The sequence below is a fragment of the Henckelia pumila genome, chromosome 3, assembly GCF_033568475.1.
Source record: "Henckelia pumila isolate YLH828 chromosome 3, ASM3356847v2, whole genome shotgun sequence".
Lineage (NCBI taxonomy): Eukaryota > Viridiplantae > Streptophyta > Magnoliopsida > Lamiales > Gesneriaceae > Henckelia > Henckelia pumila.
Genome location: NC_133122.1, coordinates 33947014 through 33972380, shown reverse-complemented (window position 1 = coordinate 33972380; position 25367 = coordinate 33947014). Strand labels below are relative to the sequence as shown.

At 31.3% G+C, this 25367-nt stretch overlaps 1 protein-coding gene and 1 pseudogene across 1 annotated transcript; one reads left to right on the top strand and one right to left on the bottom strand.

The window, feature by feature from the left end:
- Positions 1 to 389: 389 nt before the first annotated feature.
- LOC140888432 (uncharacterized) lies at positions 390 to 1325 on the top strand. Its single transcript, XM_073296107.1, has one exon. It carries the CDS (start codon positions 390 to 392, stop codon positions 1323 to 1325), a length of 936 nt encoding a protein of 311 aa, XP_073152208.1.
- A 13093-nt stretch (positions 1326 to 14418) lies between these two features.
- LOC140888431 (uncharacterized) lies at positions 14419 to 17698 on the bottom strand (annotated as a pseudogene).
- Positions 17699 to 25367: the final 7669 nt, after the last annotated feature.

Sequence of the window (25367 nt, the reverse complement as noted above, 5' to 3'; positions counted from 1 at the left end):
TTCATGTATAACTCTATATATATAATGGTTATAACACAGAAGAAATAGACAGAACATCTGATAACGTGTATACATTAGATTTCTGCAGAATTCTTCCCTCACTCTCACAAAAGAAAAAGTTTCTACATAATTTAGTTCGACGAAGATCGAGATATTTGTTGTGCTGCTATATCTCGATTGAATAGTCGTTGTCTCTTAGAGACGATTGCCGCCAACGTTGAGCACTGCTAACGGGCAATTTCGTCTTGCGGATAGAGAGATTCTCTCGCCTCGACTTTGTTTGTCTTTGTTGATGCTGTTGTTGCTATTGACGCACTTATTTTCAGAATTCGAAGTACACCCTTATAACAATCGCAAGACGAAATTTTTGTATTTCTCGGATTCTGAAGATGTCTACCGTTTCATTCACTCCGCTCGCTTCCGCCCCTGCACATGGAGAAAATCCGCCAAAGTTTTCTGGTGCCGACTTCAAATGTTGGCAGCAGAAAATGTTGTTCTATCTGACAACATTGAATTTGTCCAGATTTCTCAAGGAGGATCCCCCTGTCGTTGTTGATGGCGATGTTGACACCCAAAGGAGGACCGCTGTTGATGCATGGAACCACATCGATTTTCTGTGCAGAAACTACATATTGAATGGCCTTGATGACACTCTCTATAGTGTCTACTATTCTGTCAAGACGGCCAAGGAACTCTGGGATTCCCTGAAAAAAAAATACAAAACTGAAGAAGCTGGTATAAAGAAGTTCGTGGTGGGCAAATTTCTGGACTTCAAAATGATAGACTCTAAAACTGTGATGAGTCAAGTGCAAGAGATACAAATCATCTTGCATGACTTATTGGCCGAAGAAATGGAAATCAATGAACCATTCCAAGTCGCGTCTATCATTAAGAAGTTGCCTCCGATGTGGAAGGACTTCAAAAACTACCTTAAGCACAAACGTAAGGAGTTGAAACTTGAAGATCTGATTGTGAGACTTCGCATCGAGGAGGACAACAGGAATACCGAGGCCAAGTCACATAAAAAGATGTTGGAAACTGAGGTCAAAGCAAATCTAGCGGAGTCTAGTACGAGTCACAAGAGAAAGCGCCCCCAAGATGGAAAGAAAAAAGGAAAAGCAAAGAAATTCCAGGGAAGTTGCTACAACTGTGGCAAACCGAATCATATGGCAAGGGATTGCCGACTTCCAAAGAAATCCAACAAAAATCAGAAACCAAGGCAAGTGAACATGGTTCAAGAAAGGTATGTACCTTTAGAAATTAATGATATTGATTTAAGTGCCGTTATTTGTGAGACCAACATGGTGAATGATCTGAGAGGATGATGGATTGATACCGGTTCTACGAGTCACATTTGTGCCGATAAAGATATGTATTTCACCTATGCCACCGTTGAGGATAGAAAATTGTTCACGGGAAACTCCGCAACGTCTGAAGTTGTGGGAGTGGGAAACGTGGTGTTGAAGATGACCTCGGGCAAAGAGGTGACGCTCAAGAATGTGCTACATGTGCCAGACATTCGGAAGAACTTAGTTTCTGGTTCACTCTTGAGCAAGGCTGGATTTAGAATGGTATTTGAGTCTGATAAATTTGTATTAACAAAATCCGGTGTATTTGTTGGTAAAGGGTACCAAGATAGTGGTCTCTTTAAATTGAATGTAATGAATGTTATCCGTCCTGAGGCGAAGAATAAAGTTGTTGGTTCTGCTTACTTGCTTGAAAGCTATGAATTATGGCGCGAACGATTAGGACATGTTAACTTCAATATGTTGCAACGACTTGCAAATTTAAATGTAATACATACGTTTAAAAAATATCCACAAAACAAGTGTGAGATTTGTGTTGAAGCGAAAATGGTCAAAGCTCCATTTCATAATGTCACGAGAAGTACTACGCCACTTGAATTAATACATACTGATGTATGTGATTTAAAAATGGTACAAACACGAGGTGAAAATAAGTACTTTATAACATTCATTGATGATTGCACCAGATTTTGTTACGTATATTTATTGAAAAGCAAAGATGAATCAATTGAAGCTTTCAAGAAATATAAGACTGAGATTGAAAATCAACGAAGTTCAAAAATTAAAATGATTCGAAGTGATCGAGGTGGAGAGTATGTGGCTCCTTTTGAAGAATTTTGCTCAACTTCGGGCATTATTCATCAAACGACAGCCTCTTACTCACCTCAATCCAATGGCGTTGCAGAACGCAAAAATCGAACATTAAAGGAAATGATGAACGCGTTGTTAATAAATTCGGGCTTACCTCAAAATATGTGGGGTGAAGCGATTCTCTCAGCAACTCACATTCTAAACCGGATTCTAATCAAAGGAAAATACGAAACACCATATGAACAGTGGAAAGGTCGTAAACCTTCTTACCAATACCTCAAAGTGTGGGGGTGTTTGGCTAAAGTAGAAGTACCTAAGCCAAAACAAATAAAAATTGGGCCTAAAACAGTTGACTGTATATTTATTGGTTATGCATATAATAGTAGTGCATATCGATTTTTAGTACATAAGTCAATGATTTTTGATGTACATGAAGGCACAATTATGGAGTCAAGAAATGCTGTATTCTTTGAAAATATCTTTCCATGTAAAGAAAGGAAAGAAATTAGTTCGAACAAGCGAACTCATGAAAACACAACTGAAACTTCACAAAACAACGAGGAACCACGACGCAGCAAGCGTGTAAGAGTTGAAAAGTCGTTTGGTCCTGATTTTCTAACATACATGTTAGATAATGAACCAAGAACTCTTCAATAGGCTTTATAAAATTCTGAGGCTCCTTTTTGGAAGGAAGCCATACAAAATGAAATAGATTTCATCATGCACAATCACACGTGGGAGTTGGTTGATCTCCCTCCGGGATGTAAATCTTTAGGATCCAAGTGGATTCTTAAAAGGAAATACAAAGAAAATGGATCTATAGATAAATATAAAACTCGATTAGTGGTTCAAGGTTTTAGACAAAAGGAGGGATATGATTTCTTCGATACCTACTCTCCTGTTTCTAGAATAACATCCATTCGTGTTCTCATAGCTATTGCAGCATTGCATGATCTAGAGATACATCAAATGGATGTTAAAACAGCGTTTTTGAATGGAAAGTTGGACGAAGAAAGATATATAAAACAACCATAAGGGTTTATTGTACCCGAAAAAGAAGAAAAGGTGTGTAAACTTGTCAAGTCATTGTATGGACTCAAACAAGCACTTAAACAGTGACATCAAAAGTTTGACACTGCAATGTTGTCAAATGGTTTCACAATAAATGAATGGGACAAATGTGTCTACATTAAAGGAACTACAAATGCATATGTAATTGTTTGTCTTTATGTAGATGACATGTTAATCATGGGCAGCAACCATGAATTGATTGTGAAAACCAAGAAAATGTTGAGACAAAATTTTGACATGAAGGATTTGGGATTGTGTGATATTATTCTAGGGATTAAAGTCTCTAGACTTCCTACTGGAATTATGTTATCCCAAACTCATTATGTAGAAAAGGTTCTTGAACGATTTAATGCCACAAATCGTCCTCCGGCTAGAACACCTATGGAATTGGGTACACATTTAGCCAAAAATAGAGGAGAACCTGTTTCACAAGTGGAATATGCAAGGGTGATAGGAAGTTTAATTGACTTAACTAATTGTACCCGTCCTGATCTTGCATATACTGTAAACAAACTTATTCGGTTCACAAGTAATCCAAGTGAGGATCATTGGAAAGCACTAATGAGAGTGCTTGGATATTTGAAATACACCTCTAGTTATGGAATAGTGTATACAAAATATCCTGCAGTCTTAGAAGGATATTGTGATGCAAATTGGATTTCTGACACGAAAGACTCCAATTCTACGAGTGGATATGTGTTCACAATCGGTGGAGGAGCGGTGTCATGGAGATCCTCTAAACAAACTTGTATAGCTCGGTCGACTATGGAGTCCGAGTTCATTGCTCTAGATAAAGCTGGAGAAGAAGCCGAGTGGTTTCGAAACTTTCTAGAAGATATTCCATGTTGGAATAAACCGGTGTCTTCCATTACGATTCGTTGTAACAGTCAGTCAACAATAGGAAAACAATACCATAAGACAATTGATCTCAAATTGGGTTATTTCGGTTGACTATGTGAAGTCAAAGAAAAACCTTGCGGATCCGCTTACAAAAAGTATAAATAGAGATCAAATGTACAAACTACTTGGAGGAATGGGTTTAAAATCCACAAATTAAAAATATTTATAGCGGTAACCCAACCTTGAGAATTGGAGATCCCAAAACCTTGGTTCAATGGGATAACTAAGTTATAAATATTAGTTTGAGTGTTTGGAATTGTTACTTGCTTATTCCTGAAATATCCAAGTATAAATGACCTGCAAAATGTGGTGAGGTTAAGTTTTTTTTTAATGATTCCTATACATATGAGGTGGAGTAACGCAGGATACTCTTGATAGGAGATCACCTATATAAGTGCAAAGTATTGGCCGCTTTGATTGCAACACTTATGAATCTAAGATACGGTCCAGGGCCGAAATAGACACAACGTGAGAACAAAATATGTAAGAGTATTGTTATGTAAGTACTATTGTCTTGGTTTATACAAACGGTTGACTAGTTCAAGAAATCGTGTCACTATGCAACTAGTAAATCCGATAATATTTTACTAAGGTAGGTTCAAAGCCACAAGCTACCTATCCTGACGTAACAATAACTCAAAATTATTTTCTAAGTGAGAATGCTAAAATACGTGAAATTCATTCATGTGGGGGATTGTTGTAAATTTTTATTGAATGAATTGTGAAAGTAATGGGCTTGAAAAAATTGTCCAAAAATGCTTGAAAAGTGTTGTCCCAAGTTGAAACAAATTTGAAAATTTGGTGAATAAATTGGAGGGAAAAATTGTTTTGGTTTGTCTCACATTGGAACATGTTCAATGTATTGTTCACCTTAAATAACCCATGTTTGGTTTATGGGATTGGGCCCTTAGGGCACCGATATTTTGTAAAGGGACAAGACGCTAATCGATGCAACAAACACACGCGCGCGCGGCCGGCCGACTCGGCGTGGCGTGGCGAGGCGAGGTCATATGATAAATTATTCTTTTTGGATAAAATTTGGTTCAAGAATAATATTTTATTATTTTTGTGAGTGCGATCGATCGGTTAAAAACAACCGACCGAGCGCGGCCCTCCTCTGCTGAGACAGAATGTTTCATGAAAGTTGGGCGCTCGGTCCGCTTAATTTAACTGACCGAGCGCACCATAGTTTGAGCAAAACAGTAGGCTTCGGAAATGTTGGGCGCTCGGTCCACTAAATTTTACCGACCGAGCGCGCCTTCTACAGTCCGAAAAGCTGCGTCTCTTTATGGGCTTTTTCTGTCATGGGTTGCATCCTTACGTCTGAAAATGTGTTGTTTCATGTATAACTCTATATATACGATGGTTATAACACAGAAGAAATAGACATAACATCTGATAACGTGTATACATTAGATTTCTGCAGAATTCTTCCCTCACTCTCACAAAAGAAAAAGTTTCTACATAATTTAGTTCGACGAAGATCGAGATATTTTTTGTGCTGCTATATCTCGATTGAATAGTCGTTGTATCTTAGAGACGATTGCCACCAACTTTGAGCACTGTTAACGGACAATTTCGTCTTGCGGATAGAGAGATTCTCTCGCCTTGACTTTGTTTGTCTTTGTTGATGTTGTTGTTGCTATTGACGCACTCATTTTCAGAATTCGAAGTACACCCTTATAACAATATCGTACCGAATACCGCATACTGTATCGAAAATTTCGATATCAAAAGTTTCAATATCGATACCGTACCGAAAACGGTATACCAAAATTTCTGTATGACATAAATCCATACCGATACCGTACCGAATAATGAAATTCGGTATGGTGCCGTGTATACCGATTTTTTATTCTATTTTTTTAAAAAAAATATCGGTATACACGGTATCATATCGATACCGTGTATACCAATTTTTTTCCGGTATATCGAAATACCAAAAATTCAAAAATCTTATATCGATACCGAAATTTTAGGTATATTCGGTTTTTTTTCGGTACAGTAAAGACAGTTTGACGACATTTCGGTATTTTTGACAGCCCTAAGTATAATATAGCAATATCATTTTTCTTAGTCAATATATATATATATATATATATATACAATTTTGCTATCCTGCCTACTCACCGTGCCCACCTAATGTGCCCACCATGAGGTGGCACTCAACTATTGGATGTGATGAATTGTGCGTCCAATAGTTGAGTGCCACCTCATGGTGGGCACATTAGATGGGCACGGTGGATGGGCAGGATAGCAAAACTCATATATATATATATATGTGTGTGTGTGTGCTTTTTTTCAAATAATTAGTTTAGTTAGATTTTTTACGTCTAAAATGATATGTAAACCACTTGAAAAGTTATTTATCCTATATATAATAGTCAATTGAGAAAAATATAGAAAAAACTGATGATATATGCTTAAATTTACTTATATATGAATGAAAGCAAATCAGATATAAATAATATATATATATATATATATATTTTGACTAAAAACTTTTAATTTTATTGAGCAATATCAGAAATTACAAGATTTACTAGCCAACTAGGAAAGTTCTCAAGCACCCAAAAAAAAGTGCAGAAAAAAAACAACAAAATTAGCTAGAGAGTCAGCCACAATATTAGCTGATCTCTTAACATGAAAAATCGATAATATGTCCAGGTTAATAAATAAAAAAGATATGTCTGAAGAGTAAAGACTCGCATAGCTAAGATCACTCTCAACATGAATCTTTTGTCTGTTTACTAATGGAATCATCCCAAATTGGAGTTTTTAGAGCAAAAATTAATTAGGAATGGTACCCAAAAAAAAAAAAAATAAAAGCACACACACATGTGCTTAATTTAAACACGCATAAAGCACCAGCTTTTCGTAAATTTTGAAGTTTGTGAAAGACAAGATCAATGTCTCGGAAATTAAAGAACGATAGGCAATCTATTTCCAGGAAAGCATGCATAGAATTATGAGTCATGTGGGAAAAAAATATTGGGAATGGGGTTTTAGACCAATTTGAAGAATTTTTTATTAAAAAAAATCAGTTAATTAATCTCCGAAGGAGTTTTTCAACATGAACGTGGAATCTACAAACCCTATCCAAAAAAAATCAATCTGTTGGGTTAAGCGTGCATGGATGAAAATAGTACTGTTGTACTGGGATTGGTAACCTCTTGAAAAGTTTTATAGTGCGTCAAGCTGTTGACGTTGCATGTTTGATCTGGTTGGCTGTGTATGTAAACAATGGCAGACGGAGCCAGAATGCGAAATTCACCCGGGCGAAAAAAATTTAACGAGAAAAAAAATAATGCATAAGAATTAAAACGATGAATAAGATACTTGTAACTTGTTCATTGTAGTCTTAAAAAGCTTTTCATTAATAAGATGTTAAATAATGTTTTATGGAACATGTAAGATTTAAAAACTTTTGACTCACAATCCACATTTTTTTCCAATATGACATCATATCAAAAACATACGATTAGCGGGATGCATAATCTAATATAAATATAAACTTGAACGGAACAAACAATTAAACTTTTTTATGAAATAAAAAATTACTTCTAAAAAAATCTTCTAATTGCAATACAGTCACTTTTAAAATAAACAATTAAATATCACAAAGGAGAAAAATTTAAGAAACAACAAGAAGAAATCTACCTTATAGAAGATGAAATATTATTTAAAAGACGAGATGGATCGAGATGAAAGTTAAAGTGAATCAAATCTAGTAGGAAGACAAGGGCGGAAATTAGGCTCAAGTTTGAGACATGTGGGCTACTTAATTTTTTTAATTGAGTTATATGTTGACTATTTAATTTTTTTAATTGGACTATCCAGGCTAATGGAACATTGGTCTAAAAATGACACAAAAAATTATTTCTAAAAATATATATAACACATAAAAAAATTTAAAAAATTGGGTCACCGGGCTTTACATAAGGTACATCCGCCCTTGTGTGCAGTAAAAGAGGAACAACAGATCTTAACGGATAATACTGTATCTGATGAGAACAGGGCCGACGATACGAAAAAGATAAAAGTGATCTCGAAGGGATATAAGATATCAACAACGATAAGACATACCTCATCCCTAAACTTAGGGGTGATCACATTTTTTCAAAAACCGCCCGAACCGACCACCCCGCACCGCACCGCACCGTCGTATCTCATTTTTTGAAATAACCGCGGTTTTTAAAAAAAACAAAAAAAACCGCCCCGCCGCCATGGTTCGGTTATAATTTTTGGCCCAAATCGCCCCGCACCGCACCGCCGTGTATAGTGGTATTTAGCTAGAGTTATACGCCGTGTATAGTGGTATTTAGCTAGAGTTATATTTATAGCACATTGTATATACATTATACACAATAGATTCGATCATATGCCGCCTCCACTCTCTTCTCTCCCAACACTTCTTCAAAAAAATTTTCCCTCTTTCTCTCTTCATAATCTATTTACTACTTCTCTATACAAATATTAATCTTCAACCTTTCCTAAACATATAGTTGATTAACTTTATTTTGTCGCTTGATTGTTATTTTATTTAGTTTTTATTTGTTTATTATAGTTTTCATTCATTATTCTAATAATTTGAATAGTTTTATTTTTTTCCATTTTACCTATCATTAATAAAAACCGCGAACCGACCGCAACCGCTTAAAACCGCCGAAAACCGCGAAAACGATTTTACATATAAAACCGCAACAAATAAAATAAAATATAACTGAACTGCAATTGACAATTCAGTTTGAATTTCTTATGAAAAACCGCCAAACCGCACCGTGATCACCCCTAAGCTTAACAACACAATACATCTACACTGCCATAAATATAAAAAAATAAAGGTAGCTTTGACTATAATCACCTATAACTTTTGATCTAATAAAAAAAGCTTAATCCTGATACTTTCCATGTTTTGGTCTTTAAAATATTAATTAATGATCAAGTTTCATTCTTTTGATATGCGTATTGTCATTTTATATTACAGATATTTTTTTAGTAAATTAATTGTTTTTTATTGTCATACATTTTTTTTAATAAAAAAAAAAAGAAGAAGAAGAAGAAGATAACACGGTCGTCTCCACTTGGTTGAATTTAATTCGAAGGACAACCTGTCTTTTGCCTATAAATACTCTCTTTTTCCCGATAACATTTTTATTAATTGTTCCATTTGCATATAAAAATATGAGCAACGCAATTGGAATGCATTGTGTGATATTGATATGTCAACGAATTTATAATTAACCAATTTCCCCGAGTAATAAAAAAGGGTTTACTTTGCTTAAGAATTAGATTAATTCATAATAAAAATTAATAATTGCTATGACGACATATGTGTGTGAGAAATTGAAGTATTAACTATTATGTGAATATGAAAATTTAAAAGGAAAGCAATTAATTTACAATAAAATTTAGCAATAAAAAGGGTTTACTTTGCTCAAGTATCATGTCCATAACACAGTTTTAAATTTTATTGTAAATTAATATTGCTTTCTTTTTGAATTTTAATATTCACATAATACTTCAACAATCATCCTGATAAATTTTAATTTATTAATGCAATCTTATACATTTTTATATCTCAAAACCTAAATCGAAATTCGAACTTCAAATTTGGATTGCCCGTCTTCATGTTTCATGGTTCATATGTGAATACGAAATTAAATATGCAATTATAGCTTATTTCATTAATTCAATTTTAAGGTTTCAAAATTTACCAATTCTTATTTCGCATCCAATTAATCATGTTTAAAATACTGCTATTTAACTATGACTGTTGAAAAAACTTAACTTTATACATTTTTTTTGGGAATTTTTTTTTTTTTTGGTCTTGTATGTTTGTCACTTTGCGATTTCAGTTCTTTATATTTTCAGATTTTAGTTTTAGTTCGCTATATTTATTTTTTGATAATTATGTTCTTTTTCCGATGTGACGGGACCCGGCACCAATTTAGTGTTTATGTGGAGCTGACGTGTACAGTGTCACGCAAGTATTTTCGAATAAAAAAGTACCGAAATTATCAAAAATCGAAGCATAAATGACTAAAACTGAAATATGAAAACATAGAGTACCAAAATCTCAAGATAACAAACATACATGATCAAATTTGCAGTTTTTTCATTATTTTTTTTTTGTTTTGGCTACTTAACTACAATATTTTCTTGTCATTTAGCAGTACTATTCCATAAGTAAGGATTTGATCCATTTGTACGAAATATGACTAAAAACCAAAAAAATATTGAGATGCCAAATGAATTTGATCAAATATGATTCGGAGCTCTAATTATTAATGTGCGTCTAATTTCAGAGATCGAATTCGAGAAGCATATACACAATTACTTTTCAAACAGATATTATGGTTGTGACTTGTACGTGAGAAGATTATGATAATATATATTCGGTGTTTTCCTTTTGCCAGCATTAGATAAAAACTCGTTTTTTATTTTAAAAAAATGATTAAAACAAAAAAAAACAAAAACGAAAACAAAGAGGACTTTTTAAAATAAAAAAGTAGGTCCAAGTGTGGGAGCCAATGGCTAACCGAAGTTCATGGAAAATTATTGGACTGTCGCGGAGTCAATTCATATATTATTTGAGAAGATAATATATATATATATATATATACAATTTTGCTATCCTGCCCACCCACCGTGCCCACCTAATGTGCCCACCATGAGGTGGCACTCAACTATTGGATGTGATGAATTGTGCGTCCAATAGTTGAGTGACACCTCATGGTGGGCACATTAGGTGGGCACGGTGGGTGGGCAGGATAGCAAAACTCATATATATATATATATATATATATATATATATATTAAAACTTAAAATTAATTCATTGAAAAATGGAGGTAAAAAGTCAAAAAAAAATTATTAAAATATGTTAGGATCAAGCAGTGCTTATCAATGGACAAGAACCTATAGTTGTTAGCAGATACATGATTTTATTCTCATATTATTGAGGTTTTGTTTGGACATTTATTTTAAAAATATTTTTATTTTTTTACAAGTGAAAAAAATTTAAATTATGTGTTTGGATAAAAGTTTTGTAAAACGTTTTTGGAAACTATTTTTTAAGAAATGTTCTCCAAGTATAGTTTTTAAAGAACATTTTAAAAGTGTTTTTAGATGTTTTTAGCATGAACCATGGAACACAAAAGTGAACAACATAATTTTTGAAATGTTAAAATATTTTTATAGAATAGTATTTATTATTAAAACAACTTTAAAAACATTTTATAAGTATATGTCCAAACGGAGAGTGAACATGATAGTTTGTAACTACTTGAGTGTTATAAGCTGTTAGCTAGTGACTCATGAGTCCAGAGAAGGATCTTTCTTGTTTGTGCTATCTTTATATCACCTTACTATTGAAAAGGACTAAATTTTCAAAATTAGTGAAAGGTAATCCACTTCTTTGATATTTGGGAAATTAAAAAATTGAAATCCAAGTTTAGTTCATTGATAAGCCACTGGTTATTTATATTGTCAATTTTGGATACAAATAAATATATATGTTACAAACAAAAATAAGATATTTTTGTGCACTTTAAAGTAAAGTATGTCTCCCATGTTAACTACTTCTAATTGATATGGTGAAGTCTAATTTAAAATTATTTTTTTAGTTAATCATTATATTATATCTTATAAAAACATATATGTGAATGCTAATAATTTTTTTATTTTAATTAGTCGTCCTACATATATGTGAATGCTAATATTTTTTTTTATTTTAACTAGTCGTCCTACACATGTGTTATATGTGCAGAACATAATATATAAATATAATGGAAAATCTAAAAAAAATTCTTGCATTGATAAGTTAATATTCAAATTCATATTATATTTACATGAAATTTTGAAACTAATCGATGTAGAAAAAATTAAATTTTTTATCGAATATATGTATATAGTTGGAGGAGGAAAAATATGGGGATATTAGTGGGGAAGAGAGGGTTTTTTTTTGGGAAGTTAAATTTAAAATGAGTGGTTGATATTACATTAATATTCTTATCTAGATTTTGTTTATAATAAAATAGAAGGTAATTGAGTCCAATCATTAAAATGACCAAATTAAGTAATTTTTCTAAGATTTTTATGCATTTTTTTTAGAAATGAAGGATTTTATGCATTATTAAATAGTAAAGAAGTAAATATTATATATGTATCAAATTTATAATTGATATACTTCAATACTTGTGTTTAAATATTCTTCATAATAAAATTTAAAATATAAATTAATTAATGTCATATTGTGTATTACGTTAAAAAAAATTAATAGATGCTACTTTAAGTTTTGGTTATGACAGTCTGTAGACTTAGACCACCTACAACCAGTAGACAAGAAAAAGCAATCCTCAGTCAAAGATAAAACCAGTATCTATCCTATCTCACACCAAACATAATCCAGTAGACATTATTTTGAGATAAAAAAAATACTATAATTTTAGTAGTCTCTCGTTAAATAGTCGTTCTGAAACATACGTCACATTAAATTAATGAACCTATCATATCATTCGTTGTTTATTTCTATTTTGAGTATGAAAGATATAACAAGCTAAGAATAATTTATCTTTTGGTACATGTACATTAAATGAAGCCTTAAAATAACCGTTTTGTTAACGTTGAAGAAAAATTATATAAAGTTCTTTGGCTCCATCAAGAAAAGTAGTGAAACACTTATATCGAACTTCTCATCAATCTTCAAGTTTTTCTACCGTACCGCTTAAACACTCAAGTCACTCTAGCACACTCAAAAAGATATATATCATATATTCAAGATCAATTTGTGTCTACTGTCTATCTTTGTTTATCTTACTAAGAAGAGTGAACCAATTGTAAAACTGAGAAAAGAGTATTTTCTCAAAAGTAATTCATTTGTGCAGTATTTTATAGTTGGGAGATCTACGAGTTTCAGTAGGCAAAGGTAAAATATGCTGAAGTGGGTTTGTATCAAGTTGTGTAACAATCAAATCTTCTAGTGATACTTTCTAAAAACAGAACAATGGGAGACGTAGAAGAATTTTATCATTCGAACTTCCAAAAACAAGTTTGCTTTCATTATCTCCTCTACTGTTTAAACTTCAACAAATTCAGTAGACCATTTCCGCACTATTATAGTAGTCTACTATCTTGTCATTCAGAACTAGATTATCCTATATTGCTGCAAATAACAGTACAAGACAAACATCACACGAAAATCAGAGAGTGTTCATTCACCCCTCTTCTAAACACTCTCCCTGATCCTAACAATAAAGTTTGAATAATTTTATTATCTTATAAAATTTATGTTATTAATCACTGAGATTATGTATTATATATTTTGTAAAATGATAGAAAAATATTACTTTTAATGACAAATTCTATAATATCTTTTAACAAATTTTGGTAAATCAAAAATTTTTATGCCACAAAATTATGATGTATTTTTGTACAAATTATTGATCAATATTTTGTATATACCCACTAAATCTTGTGGTACTACACAAATAATGTCAAATTTGAAGATTAAAGAAAAATGTTTTTGTTATTTTATATTTTATTTTTAAATGATAAGAGTTTATAATAAAATAAAATTGAAATATCTTAGATGTTGATCGCATGCAAATCTATCACGTATTTTAGTATGTAATTAAGGTGAATCAAAACTTTCTAATTGGATGAAGGTAATTATAACTTACAAGGGTAATCTTGCATGTCTATAAAAATATAAATAAATAAAATGGAGTGTTGATCATAACACTTTTTGAATTAGTATAAATAAAATTTGATCACTTTAACGTACAAAAATTTAGAGAACACCTTTTTTCGCAATATTAGTTGTTAGTCAGGATTTTGCAGCTGCTCCCATTATTGTGACACGAAATTTTAAATGGTACTTTTGCATTTATTAGTTGAAGTACGTATATTATAGTTCATATTTTTGAAAGGAAAGGGATTGTATTTTATTTTATTCTTTAAAAAAAGTAAACAAATGTTTATGTTTTTTGTAACTTCGATTCCGTAAAAATGCATGCAAGTGTATTTTAAAATTAAAAGATTTGTTGCTTGTCTTACTTCCCCCTTGGCCTTGGTTATAAATATATAATTGTGTATTAAATCATCATCTGCAATGTACAATCATAAAATTAGATAAAAATTCATTTCATAAACAAGTGCGTATATGAATATTCCAACTCACTGGTTTAGACATTTTTGATATACTTCAACATAAACAAACGAAATTCCGATCGAAATCTGCTAATTAATAACTTACAGGCATAATATTTTAGAGCTTCTATGAATATGAATCTTCAAGTGAGAAGGCCTTGGATTGCTTGTTTCTTGTGATTAATGCAGTATGCGATCACTTTTCTTGCCGAAAATTCCTGCTCCATATGTTGAACGCAATACAGCTACAAGAAGAGGGAATTGCAGCAACGCAAATGTTGCCACGGGCAAGCAAGCCAATATAGCCACAGGTATGATGAGCAGTTTAGATTTATGGTTCAGTGTAATATACATAGCTATTGTAAAGGCAAAAATCATGAATATGATGGAAGTGAATAGGGTTATGAGTCCCATGCATAATCTCTTGGGTAGAACATACAAAAAATCATCTTCTGCGTAACGCGAAGTTAGGATTGATAAAAACAAGAGCAGAGATGTGGTGGATGTGAATAAAGAAACAGAGTCCGAGATGGAAAATAGCACAAATGAAGTTTTGTGTACGAGGACTGGGATGCCTGTGTCACTACTAACATTGCCCGGTACGGTGAAGGCAGCAGAAAACACAACTGTAGCAATTAATGCAGTTGCGATGCTACAAGAGGTAGCGGTGTCTTTCATCCATTTCTCTCCCTGTGCTTTCAATTAATTGTGTTCCTTAGTGAATAACATCTGAGGAGTTAGGCCATCTTTGTTTGGCCACGTCCTGCGGGAGGGGTTGACGAATTTTTCCATTTCCTGCACAGTTATAATGAAGTATTCAGCACAAGAATGGAGTCATGGAAGAGTCAATGCCCATGTGGAGATCCAACGACCATTTTTTTTTTTGCATTTCAGATGTTAATGTGAACATCTGGAATGCAAAAAAAAAAACAACCGTTGGATATAGCACATGGGCAGTGCCCATGTGCTAGCATAGACTCTCCAATCCTGGTGCTAGGTAAGATATTGATTCAACAAATTGTATAAAACTCATTTTGTGTATTTGCAAGATTTGAAAGTTTCCTATGAAATTTTGAACTTTTGGCTAAAATTATTTACCTTAAACCATTGTAATTCACGTTGCATTTGCAAAGCTGCACCAGAAACAAGATTGAGTTTATGAGAAGGGGCTAGTAGTGCGCACATGTGCATAAAGTTGTTCCTGGAAGAGTCTTTTGAGTCATAAAAAAAATGTTTTTTGTCGTTCATCTGGTAAATTAAGTTGAAAACATTCTCTAAACGTTTTCTTGCTGCCAAGAGAAATATGTTTCTTTTTGTTTTGGCATCTCTAGTAAACAAAGCCGCGGGAAACATCTCGACGATCACTTCAACAAGCTCATGAATTCCATTGTGTGCAGCCCTGATGACAGAAGATTTGAAGATCGGAGCAGCGTCTCTATAAGGCAGAGATGATGTTCTTTCGCATAAGCATCTGGCAAGTTCAAGCACTTGTTGATGCATTACCTTCTTATCCTTGATGCTCTTGACACAAGTCACTGAATTTACTCATAAATCGTTAATCGAAATCAAGTTTGTCAAGTGAGAAACAAGCTGGCGTGCTAGTTGAAATTACATCATCATCACAAACAATTCTTACATGGGAAATTCTAGGTGACAGGATGATACTTAAGAATTTGTGACATATTATCTTACATGAAGGAATTGGTTTCAATTAAGACATTCACTGCATAATCGATTATCCTATCATAATCGTGCATATATCCTATCTTGTTATGTCTCGAATCCATATGTTTGTTATACGTACTCAATAATTTAGAATCAGCTTTAATTCCCAAAAGTTTTGAAAATTATCCAAAATCATTTTGTAAGTCGTAAGTTTGCTTGTTTTGTTTTTGCCTCATGTGAGTTTGTAAAAATTTAGTCAACATTTTTGGAGTCGGAACTCGAAACTATTGCAAACCTGACAAGTAAAAAAAGAACTATATATTGAGGGACGTACCTCTATAAGCTACTTCTGACCAACTGAACTTGGTTGATTCATCATCAATACTTGATGACTTCTCGATGTCACGGTTAAATATCTTTGGCACCACCAAATGTATACCTTCAGGTTCCAGAAATATATTTGAGAACGAAATAGAATCGGAAAATAAAAATATGATGCGTTGATTTCCATATATACATGAGTAACCTTGAACAACGCACAAAAGAAAACTGCCTAAAAATAGAATAGTCAATTACAAATAATGTCGACTATATAATGTAAATTTCCAAATAGATCAATGATTAACATAGAAAATAAATAGGCCAAATGCCAATATTGTCAAACTCATGACAAGGCTATTATGCATGGCAAGTGGATTCCGGCCATAAGAAGAAGCGAAGCCAAAAACTAGTTCAATATCTGATCAGGGAAAAATCATACTTTTTTTATTTGCTTCCTTACTCGTTCATGTAAATTTTTAAGAGGGAATCAAGTGATCATAGCTTTTCTGAGCTGTCCTAAGAGTCGATGAAATGAGATTTTGTTCCTTGGAGGTAAGTGGAACAAGGTATATTTGTGATGTCCCATCATGTCCCACATCGCTTAGAAAAAAAGATATTTGAAAATGGTTTAGAATGGATTATCATCTAATCATATCAAACCCCCCTTTAGTGAAGAGTTTATGCTAGCACATGGGCATTGTCCATGTGCTGCATTCATGAACATCTAAAATGCAAAAAAAAAAAAAAAAAAAAAAAGGGTCGTTGGATTCCCAAATGGGCAGTGCTCATGTGGTAGCATAGACTCTCCACCCGTTTAGATATGCAATTGAATATAATATTATTTTTATTATAAATTATAGAAAAAATTGCATATATTACCCTTGTGAAATGTCGGTTTGCTGATAACCCTCTATGAAAGTTTTTTAAGCTAATAACCCTATGAGATTCTAGATATGTAGCAAGCAAACTTTTACAGCTAAAAAATGACGAAAATATCCCTATTTAAAAAAATGATTAAATTAATTTTTTTTTATATAATTTTACATTTAATTGAATAAAATAATCAAATTTTAGTTAAATAACTATGAAACTTGTATATAATTATTTTATATTAATATTTTCATTTTTTTAAGCAAGGGTATTTTCGTCATTTTTTCGTTATTTTTAGCTGAAAAGGGTGTGCATGATACATATCTAAAATAACAGAAGATTATTAGCTTAAAAAACTTTCATAAAAGGTTATCAGCACTATGCGATTTCCCCTAAATTATAAATATCTAAACCCAATTTCAATTTTACCTGGAAATAGTTATTATGTGAAGTCGCTAGTAATTTTATAAGAGAGTGAGAGAGATTCACCCGAGTAGATCCAATTTTGCCACCGGCTCAAACTCCCTCCGCTCGGGAACAGGGAATCCATACCCGCTAAAATTTCCAATGCAGCATCATTCTCCCAGTCTTTTAACGTGGCCATATCCTGATATTTTTTCACCAGATACAATGCCAAATCTGTGACCAAAAAAAGTAAGTTCACGGACAGTCCACCAATTGGAAAGAAAAAAAAAAAAAAAAAAAAGTTAATACTCACCAACAAATCCAGATGATATCAAAGTTCCCAACAGCACACCCCCTAACTCTCCCACAAATGGGCTATTCTCAACTCCAACCTCGGACTCGGATATCAAATACTTGACTATCTCTTTGTGACAACTAATTGCTGCTACATGAAGTGGTAAGAATCTCTCGTCATTCAGAATATACTGCAACCGAGGGCTTTTATTAACAAGCATTTTCACAGCTTCCGTATTCCCAGACAAAGCAGCAAGGTGCAAAGCAGTGTCTCCACCAATGTTTTTCCAGAGCAGGGCATCAAACCACTTCGTGAGGAATTTTTTACCTCCTTTGCCTTTTGTTTCATTTTTACCTTTATTTTATACACTCTAAAATTTGTTTTATATTGTCAAATTTTTTTTTTTGTTATAATTTGTCTTTCTATAATATATAACTAGTAATCGGAGCACACACTTTGTACGTGTATGTTCTGAAAAATTAATTATCATGGAGTAAATTTTGATTTTTTTTATTTTAAATATTTAGAATTTAAAATATAAATTAAAAGAGAAATCAATGTGAAGAGGATAATTGTGAGAGAATATTTTGGTGTGTTCTTGACATACCAAAACAGTTTCTATAATATCATCATCTATTATAAAATAAAATAGATAATGCATCAACTGATTAAATATGTCGATATGATAACAAAAATAAATAATTATATATTTTACTCCAAAAATAAATAAGTTCGGATCCAAACAATTAGTTAATAACTGAAATGTAAATGATCAAGAAAATCGCATTTTAAACTAATTTTTTTATAATCCCTGTTATATATTTTTTAAAATGAATAGAAGAAAAAAATGAAAATTTTGAAACGAAACATGGAAACAAAATGCCAAAAAGGGGGGAAAAAGTCCAAACAATTGAAGAATATAAAATATATAAAAAAAATAGGCTAAAAAATTTAAAAATGAAAATTTTGAAAGGAAATTAAAGATAAGGAAACCAAAGCTCAAAAAACTGAAAAAAATTAAAATATATGTAAAAAATACCACAAAAATTTTGTTTACAAAAAATTTGTTTAGTTATGCTAAAAATTATCATTATAATTAGTCGTTGTATTTTTTTAAAAAATAATTCATATATAAATATATTATTTTACTTCTTTATTTTCACTCATTTCTTTTCTCTACAATCCATTCTTTCTATCCTAAAAAACTCTGTTTACCAAATTTTTATTCAAAATGGATTAAAAAAATTAATGATTTTTTTAGGGATTTGTTGAATTCTTCGAATGCTGACGAAAATACAAGTCGTGAAAATTTGTGAGTTCATCCTAATCCACAATCTCAATTTTCATTTCTCACACCATTCCTACCAAATTTTTCTCACACCATTCCTACCAAATTTCAAATATTTATATATATCCACCACCCTATTCTCAAAATTACCAACATTATCCAAATTTTTCATCAAACGACCCTCGAACTCCATTTCATAAGCTTCTCCCAAAATATTAACATATTAATATATAGTAGTCAATATGTCATGCAAACCTCATCTTAAGGAAATATTCCCCCGCAACCATTGGGAATGCAATCAGTCTTTAGCGTCTTTGACCCCCAAGTTTTGTTTCGGATAGATTTAAAAATCCCAGAGATGGTTATTCTAATATTTTCAAAAATAATTACGTTATTTTGATAAACAAATGAAAATTTTCAAGATATTTTTACGTCCAATAATTTTGTTTAATTCCATATTACTCTTTTCATTTATTTAAATAAGTGAAGAGAGAGAGAGATGAGTTCTCTAATAAAGATATATTCCATATTTTATTTATTAAAAATTAACCTAGCATGAGAATTTATCAAACATTTTATCTTTAAAAAAAACTGTATATTTTCATTTTAATTTTTAAACCCTACAAACGTACTTCTGATATTCCTCATTTTTTTCATAATGCATAGATTTAATAACATCTAAAAAATATATAATGATCTTTTGCAAATACTCCCTATATATATGAACAAATTTGGGATAATTAATTCCTACTTAGTCCCTCGTGTTATCGCATTTTTCCTGTACGTTCAGTGTGCCGAGTTAACCCTTTATTTTACGTGATTTTTCTTTATTTGGATAGTGCTTGCAACCTTTAAAATTAAGTTATTGTGGATTTTTTTAACAAATTTGTTAAGAAAAAATTCACAATCACTTACAAGGAAAGTTTTCATATAATATGTTGAGTTAATATTTTTTTGATTTTGGTAATTTGTTTTGTTTACGTAAAAATAAAAATAAAAAAAAATCTTTTATAAGGTACAAAACTCTTTTTTCTTTAAATTTTTTCTTTCAAGAGTAAGGTTGCTCAAAGTGGGTAAATTATAATATCTTTTTTTGTATAATGCGTTGGTCTTTTTATTTAATTTTTAACTATTTTATTTTTGATATTTGATCTTTGGGATTTTAATTTCTTACATATTTTAATATTTAAATTATAATTTGTACTTGTTTTGTTATATTTTAAAAAAGGAAAAATCAAGTAGTATTTATGTTTTCTTAGTTTGATAGCTCTTACTATGTTTATGTTATAAATATTTTTTAGTTTTAGTTTTTTTTAAAAAAAAAAAACTTTAATTCAATTGTTTATGCCATTATTTTTAGTCGCAAGAGTTTGAAATTTTGATTATCACATAAAATTAGTGTATTGATTCGTTTTTTGTTGAAAATTTGACAGTAAATAAAATCAGTGATTAATCTTTTATCAACATCTAAAATACATTTTATATTGTGTTTATATTATAGCTCATATCATCGATCCATATTTGTTATTATTAATTTATTTCTTTGTATTTGTTTTGTTAGATTTGCTTGTGAATAATGGCGAGAAAAATAACATTAGAATCTGAAAGTTCGACGAGAAAAAAATGCAATAGATTTATTAAATTATACATTGGTGATCGTTAAGTTCATTTTAATTATTACCAGTTCATATGTAATATTTTTATATTTAATAAAAAAATTATATAGATCTTAAATTAGCCTAGGGCCTCCAATTTTCTGGAGACGGCACTGGACAAAAGTTCACGTAATACAGATCGACTCGATCTATGTTCACAATGAGAAGTGAGGCTTTTAAAAAAAATTAATGTTTTATAAGTTAAAAATATAAAATATGTGTTTGAACAAGATTTTTGAAAAATATTTTTTAAAAAATATTCTTCAAATATAGATTTTAAAGAACAAATAATGTATTTTATTATGTTTTTAGAATTGAAAGTAATCATGAAATTAAAACAAAACCTACTACTTTTTAATTATAGAAACGCTTTTATAGAATATTTTTCCAAACTTATATTTATTCTTAAAACAAATTTTAAAATATTTTATAATTTGAAAAAAAACACTTTTATAAAAACGTGAGTGAATTTTTTTAAATAAACTCATTTAAAATTTATTTAAAATCTCTTTAATACTCGTGGATGAATTTATGGATTTTCCGGGCGTTGCAGTCTTGCAGATCAGATTTAATTCTAAGGGCAGCTTGTATTTTACTTATAATAAATATTACTTTTTCTGAGGAAAATAAATCATATTAATAGTTCCATTTATTAAATACATGAGCAACGCAATTGGGACTCATTGTGCAATATTGAAGTAAATGTAAATGAATTAGGTATGTAGTTATAATTAATTAACCAATATAGTACATAATAACTTTCCGTGAGTAATAAAACTTTTATATTATTTTTTGAGGTTTAATTTGCTTAAGGAGATAATTCATAATAAAAATTAATACACCTAGCATACATATCACGTGCGTCCATAACACAGTTTTAAATTTTATTGTAAATTAGTTGCGCTATTTTTAAATGTTCATATTCACATAATACTTCAACAATCATCCTGATAAAAGTTTATTAATGCAATCTTATACATTTTTATACGTAAAAAACAAAGAGAAATTTGAACTTCAAATTTGGATGATCGATCTTCATGTTTTATAGTTCATATTCGAATATTAAAATATGCAATTATAGGCATAGTTATTTCATTCCATTTTTAAAATTTCAAAATGTTCTCGAATTCTTATTTGGCATCCGCCCAATCATGTTTAAAATCATGTTGTTTAACTATATATAATGGTTAGAAAGACTTAATTACTGTGGACTGAGCGTTTGTCGCTTTACAAAAAATTATAGATGGTGATAATGATGCAACTCAAATCTTTTAAATCGCACAACAGCTCAAACGTTATGGTTCGATCGTTCTACCAAGCAGGGACAAATATTGTATCCCAACAATCTCTCTCTCAATAATTGTACTTCTTGCAATCAATGAGAATCGAACTCATGACATTGTCTTTGATACCAATTGTAGGAACGAGCGCTTGTCGTTTTACCAAAAGGTATAGCTTGTAATAATGGTACAACTAAAATCTTTCAAATCGCACAACAGCTCAAACGTCATGCATGGTTCGATTACTCTAACAAGCAGGGTCAATTACTTGTCATTTAGCACTTATACCCCATGAATAAGGATTTGATATCTATGTACGAAATATCACAAAAAACCATCGAAGTTCGAATTTACAAAATTAAGACTCAATTTTAACAATTTAGAGGAGTATTGCATAGATTTAAACTCATTGATTTCGATTAACTTTTATTGTTAATAATAAAATAATAGATCAATATTAAATACATACATTATTTATTTACACATTAGTATTACAAAGTTCAGTAGATTTCAAATGAAATAGTTAATGGGTGGACTTGAAATTTATCTTAAATTAACATGATATATTATGTAAACATGTAAGGGTGGATTTAAACAACAAAAATACATTTGAATATATTTGAAATTTTTGGATTTGAAATACATCCACCCAAACGTAACCTTAAATAAATTAAGAATTTTGAACCAATTATCATCTTCTCGCAAAAATGGAGATGTTGAATAAATTTGATCGAATGATTCAGAGCTTTAATGTGCGTCTATTTTTCGGAGATCGAAATCGAGAAGCATGCACATGATAATTACTTATCAAATAATTAGTCAATGATATACAAGTGAAAATTCACCTTTAATTTGAATATATATATATATATATGTAAGTTACATAAGCAAATTTAGCGTTAACAGAACTTAAAGAAAAAAAATATATGTTACAAGATTAAAAATGTAAATTCTATGTTAACATAACTTAAAATGAAAAAAACTATGCAAGTTCATAATTAAAATTCAAAAATACGAATTTAGTGTTAACATGACTAAAAAAGATTAAAAAACAAAAACAAAAAACAAATACAAATACAAGTTACAATACTAACTAAACATTCAAATTTACTGTTAACAAAACCAGATAAAAGATGTGTAAATTAGAAGATAAAAAAATATAATTCTCCCCGAAAAATAGAACTTAACTAGGTCGTGAGTTGTGATGGGAATGAATATGCAAAGGGAATATAATATTCGGTGTTGTCCTTTCGCGTGCGATGAAGAATAATGACATATGGCCACCATAAAATTGGATAAAAACAAATATGAAATTTTTTAAAAAATAAATTAGGTCCAAGTGTGGCCGTGTGGGAGCCAATGGTTAACCGAAGTTCATGGAAAATTATTGGGTTGACCTCACCGAGTTGGATTACAATTATTTGAAAAAACTGTAATTTTGGTCTTTTATATTTGTCATTTTGCGATTTTGATCAGGTATGTTTTTATATTTTAGTTTTAGTCCTGCATGTTTCGATTTTTGGCAATTTCAGTCTTTTTTCTTCGAAAATGCTTACGTGGAACATTACATGTCAGCTCCACATCAGCACTTCAATTATGCCACATCAGCGCCACATCGGAAAAAAAACTAAAATTGCCAAAAAAATAAAGATAGCGGACTAAAACTGAAACATGAAAACATAGATGACCAAAATCGCAAAGTGATCAAAATACAGAACCAAAAATGCAATTTTCCCTAATTATTTTGAAAGATATAACATATATTTCATCATATATTAATGTCGTGATGCATACGCTACATGGTTGTACAGTACAAAAATTATTTGAATTTAAACTATAAAAGTTACTGTTGGAACAACGGAACTCGGATATCTTCACAATGGTATGATATTGTCCACTTTGGGTCTAACCCTCATGGTTTTGCTTTTGGAACCACCCAAAAAGCCTCATACCAATGGAGATACCATTTTATTTATTAACTCATGATCATTTTTTTGATCTATTAATGTGGGACTTTGGTTGATAACCCAACAATCCTTCCCTCAAACGAAGTCCCATCATTATTCGCATGGTCCGGGCCTAGCTCCCCTCAATCCATCCTCCAATCGTGGCTACTCCACTTCACTGCGTTGAGGCACACGCCTTACATGAATTTCCGGGAGCATCTCCCCTCGAGAGCTTAACACGGATTTTACCGGGAGCCTCACCTCCTTCGTTTAATTTCGAGGATTCCACCCACATTGGCTCGATCAGACCATGGCTCTGATACCAATATCTCCACAATGGTATGATATTGTATACTTTGGGTCTAACCCTCATGGTTTTGTTTTTGAAACCACCCAAAATGTCTCACATCAATGGAGATATCATTCCATTTATTAACTCATGATCATTTCTTTGATCTAACAATGTGGGACTTTGGTTGATAACCCAACACTTACATTATTTTTTTTATTAAATTTTATTTTTATTATAATATGAGTAATATCATAATTATAAAATATATCGAGGGACCATGTTACAATTTTTTATTTTGGTCACACGTCAAAAAAAACAAAACAAACACCCAACGGTTACATTATTTTTTTTATTAAATTTTATTTTTATTATAATATGAGTAATATCATAATTATAAAATATATCGAGGGATCATGTTACAATTTTTTATTTTGGTCACACGTCAAAGAAAACAAAACAAACAGGAAAAGAATAGAATAACAATAAAAACCAAACCACACCACCCGACCAAATTATCGGTTTAAGGGGTGAAGACTTAATATATAGGTATAGATTAAAATTTAAAATTAATTCATCGAGAAATTAGATGTAAACGGCACAACTATTTTATTGAAAATAAGTTATGATCAAATGTTTACGATTATGCTAAAAGTTATATATCTTAGTCCATACAACATCAATATGTCAGCAGCAATATTGACATTCGAGAACTTCCCACGAGGTCACTAATCACAATACTTTTTCACCCATGAATGTTTAACCCGACAAAATATAAATTGATGTGGCCCAAGATAATATAACCCAAATTCTAGAAGATCGGGATGATCGAAAAACAGTTAAACTCGACGCATATGTTGGCAGCCACTTTACACCTTTGAGATCGAGAAGGGAATGGTGGGACAATCTTGTTACAAATAACCATTTACATGTTATGGAGATAGTAGCAATGGTTCTATGGAACATTTAGTAAAACAGAAATGATGTGGTTTGGAATGAAAAGTGTAAACCGGTGTTTATTATCACAATTCACAAGACAGGTTGCGACAGGAAAAATGGAATTGGCAATTCAGAAATTTCCTCAAGTGTAATGTTTGATGCTTCAGTGTTCCCAA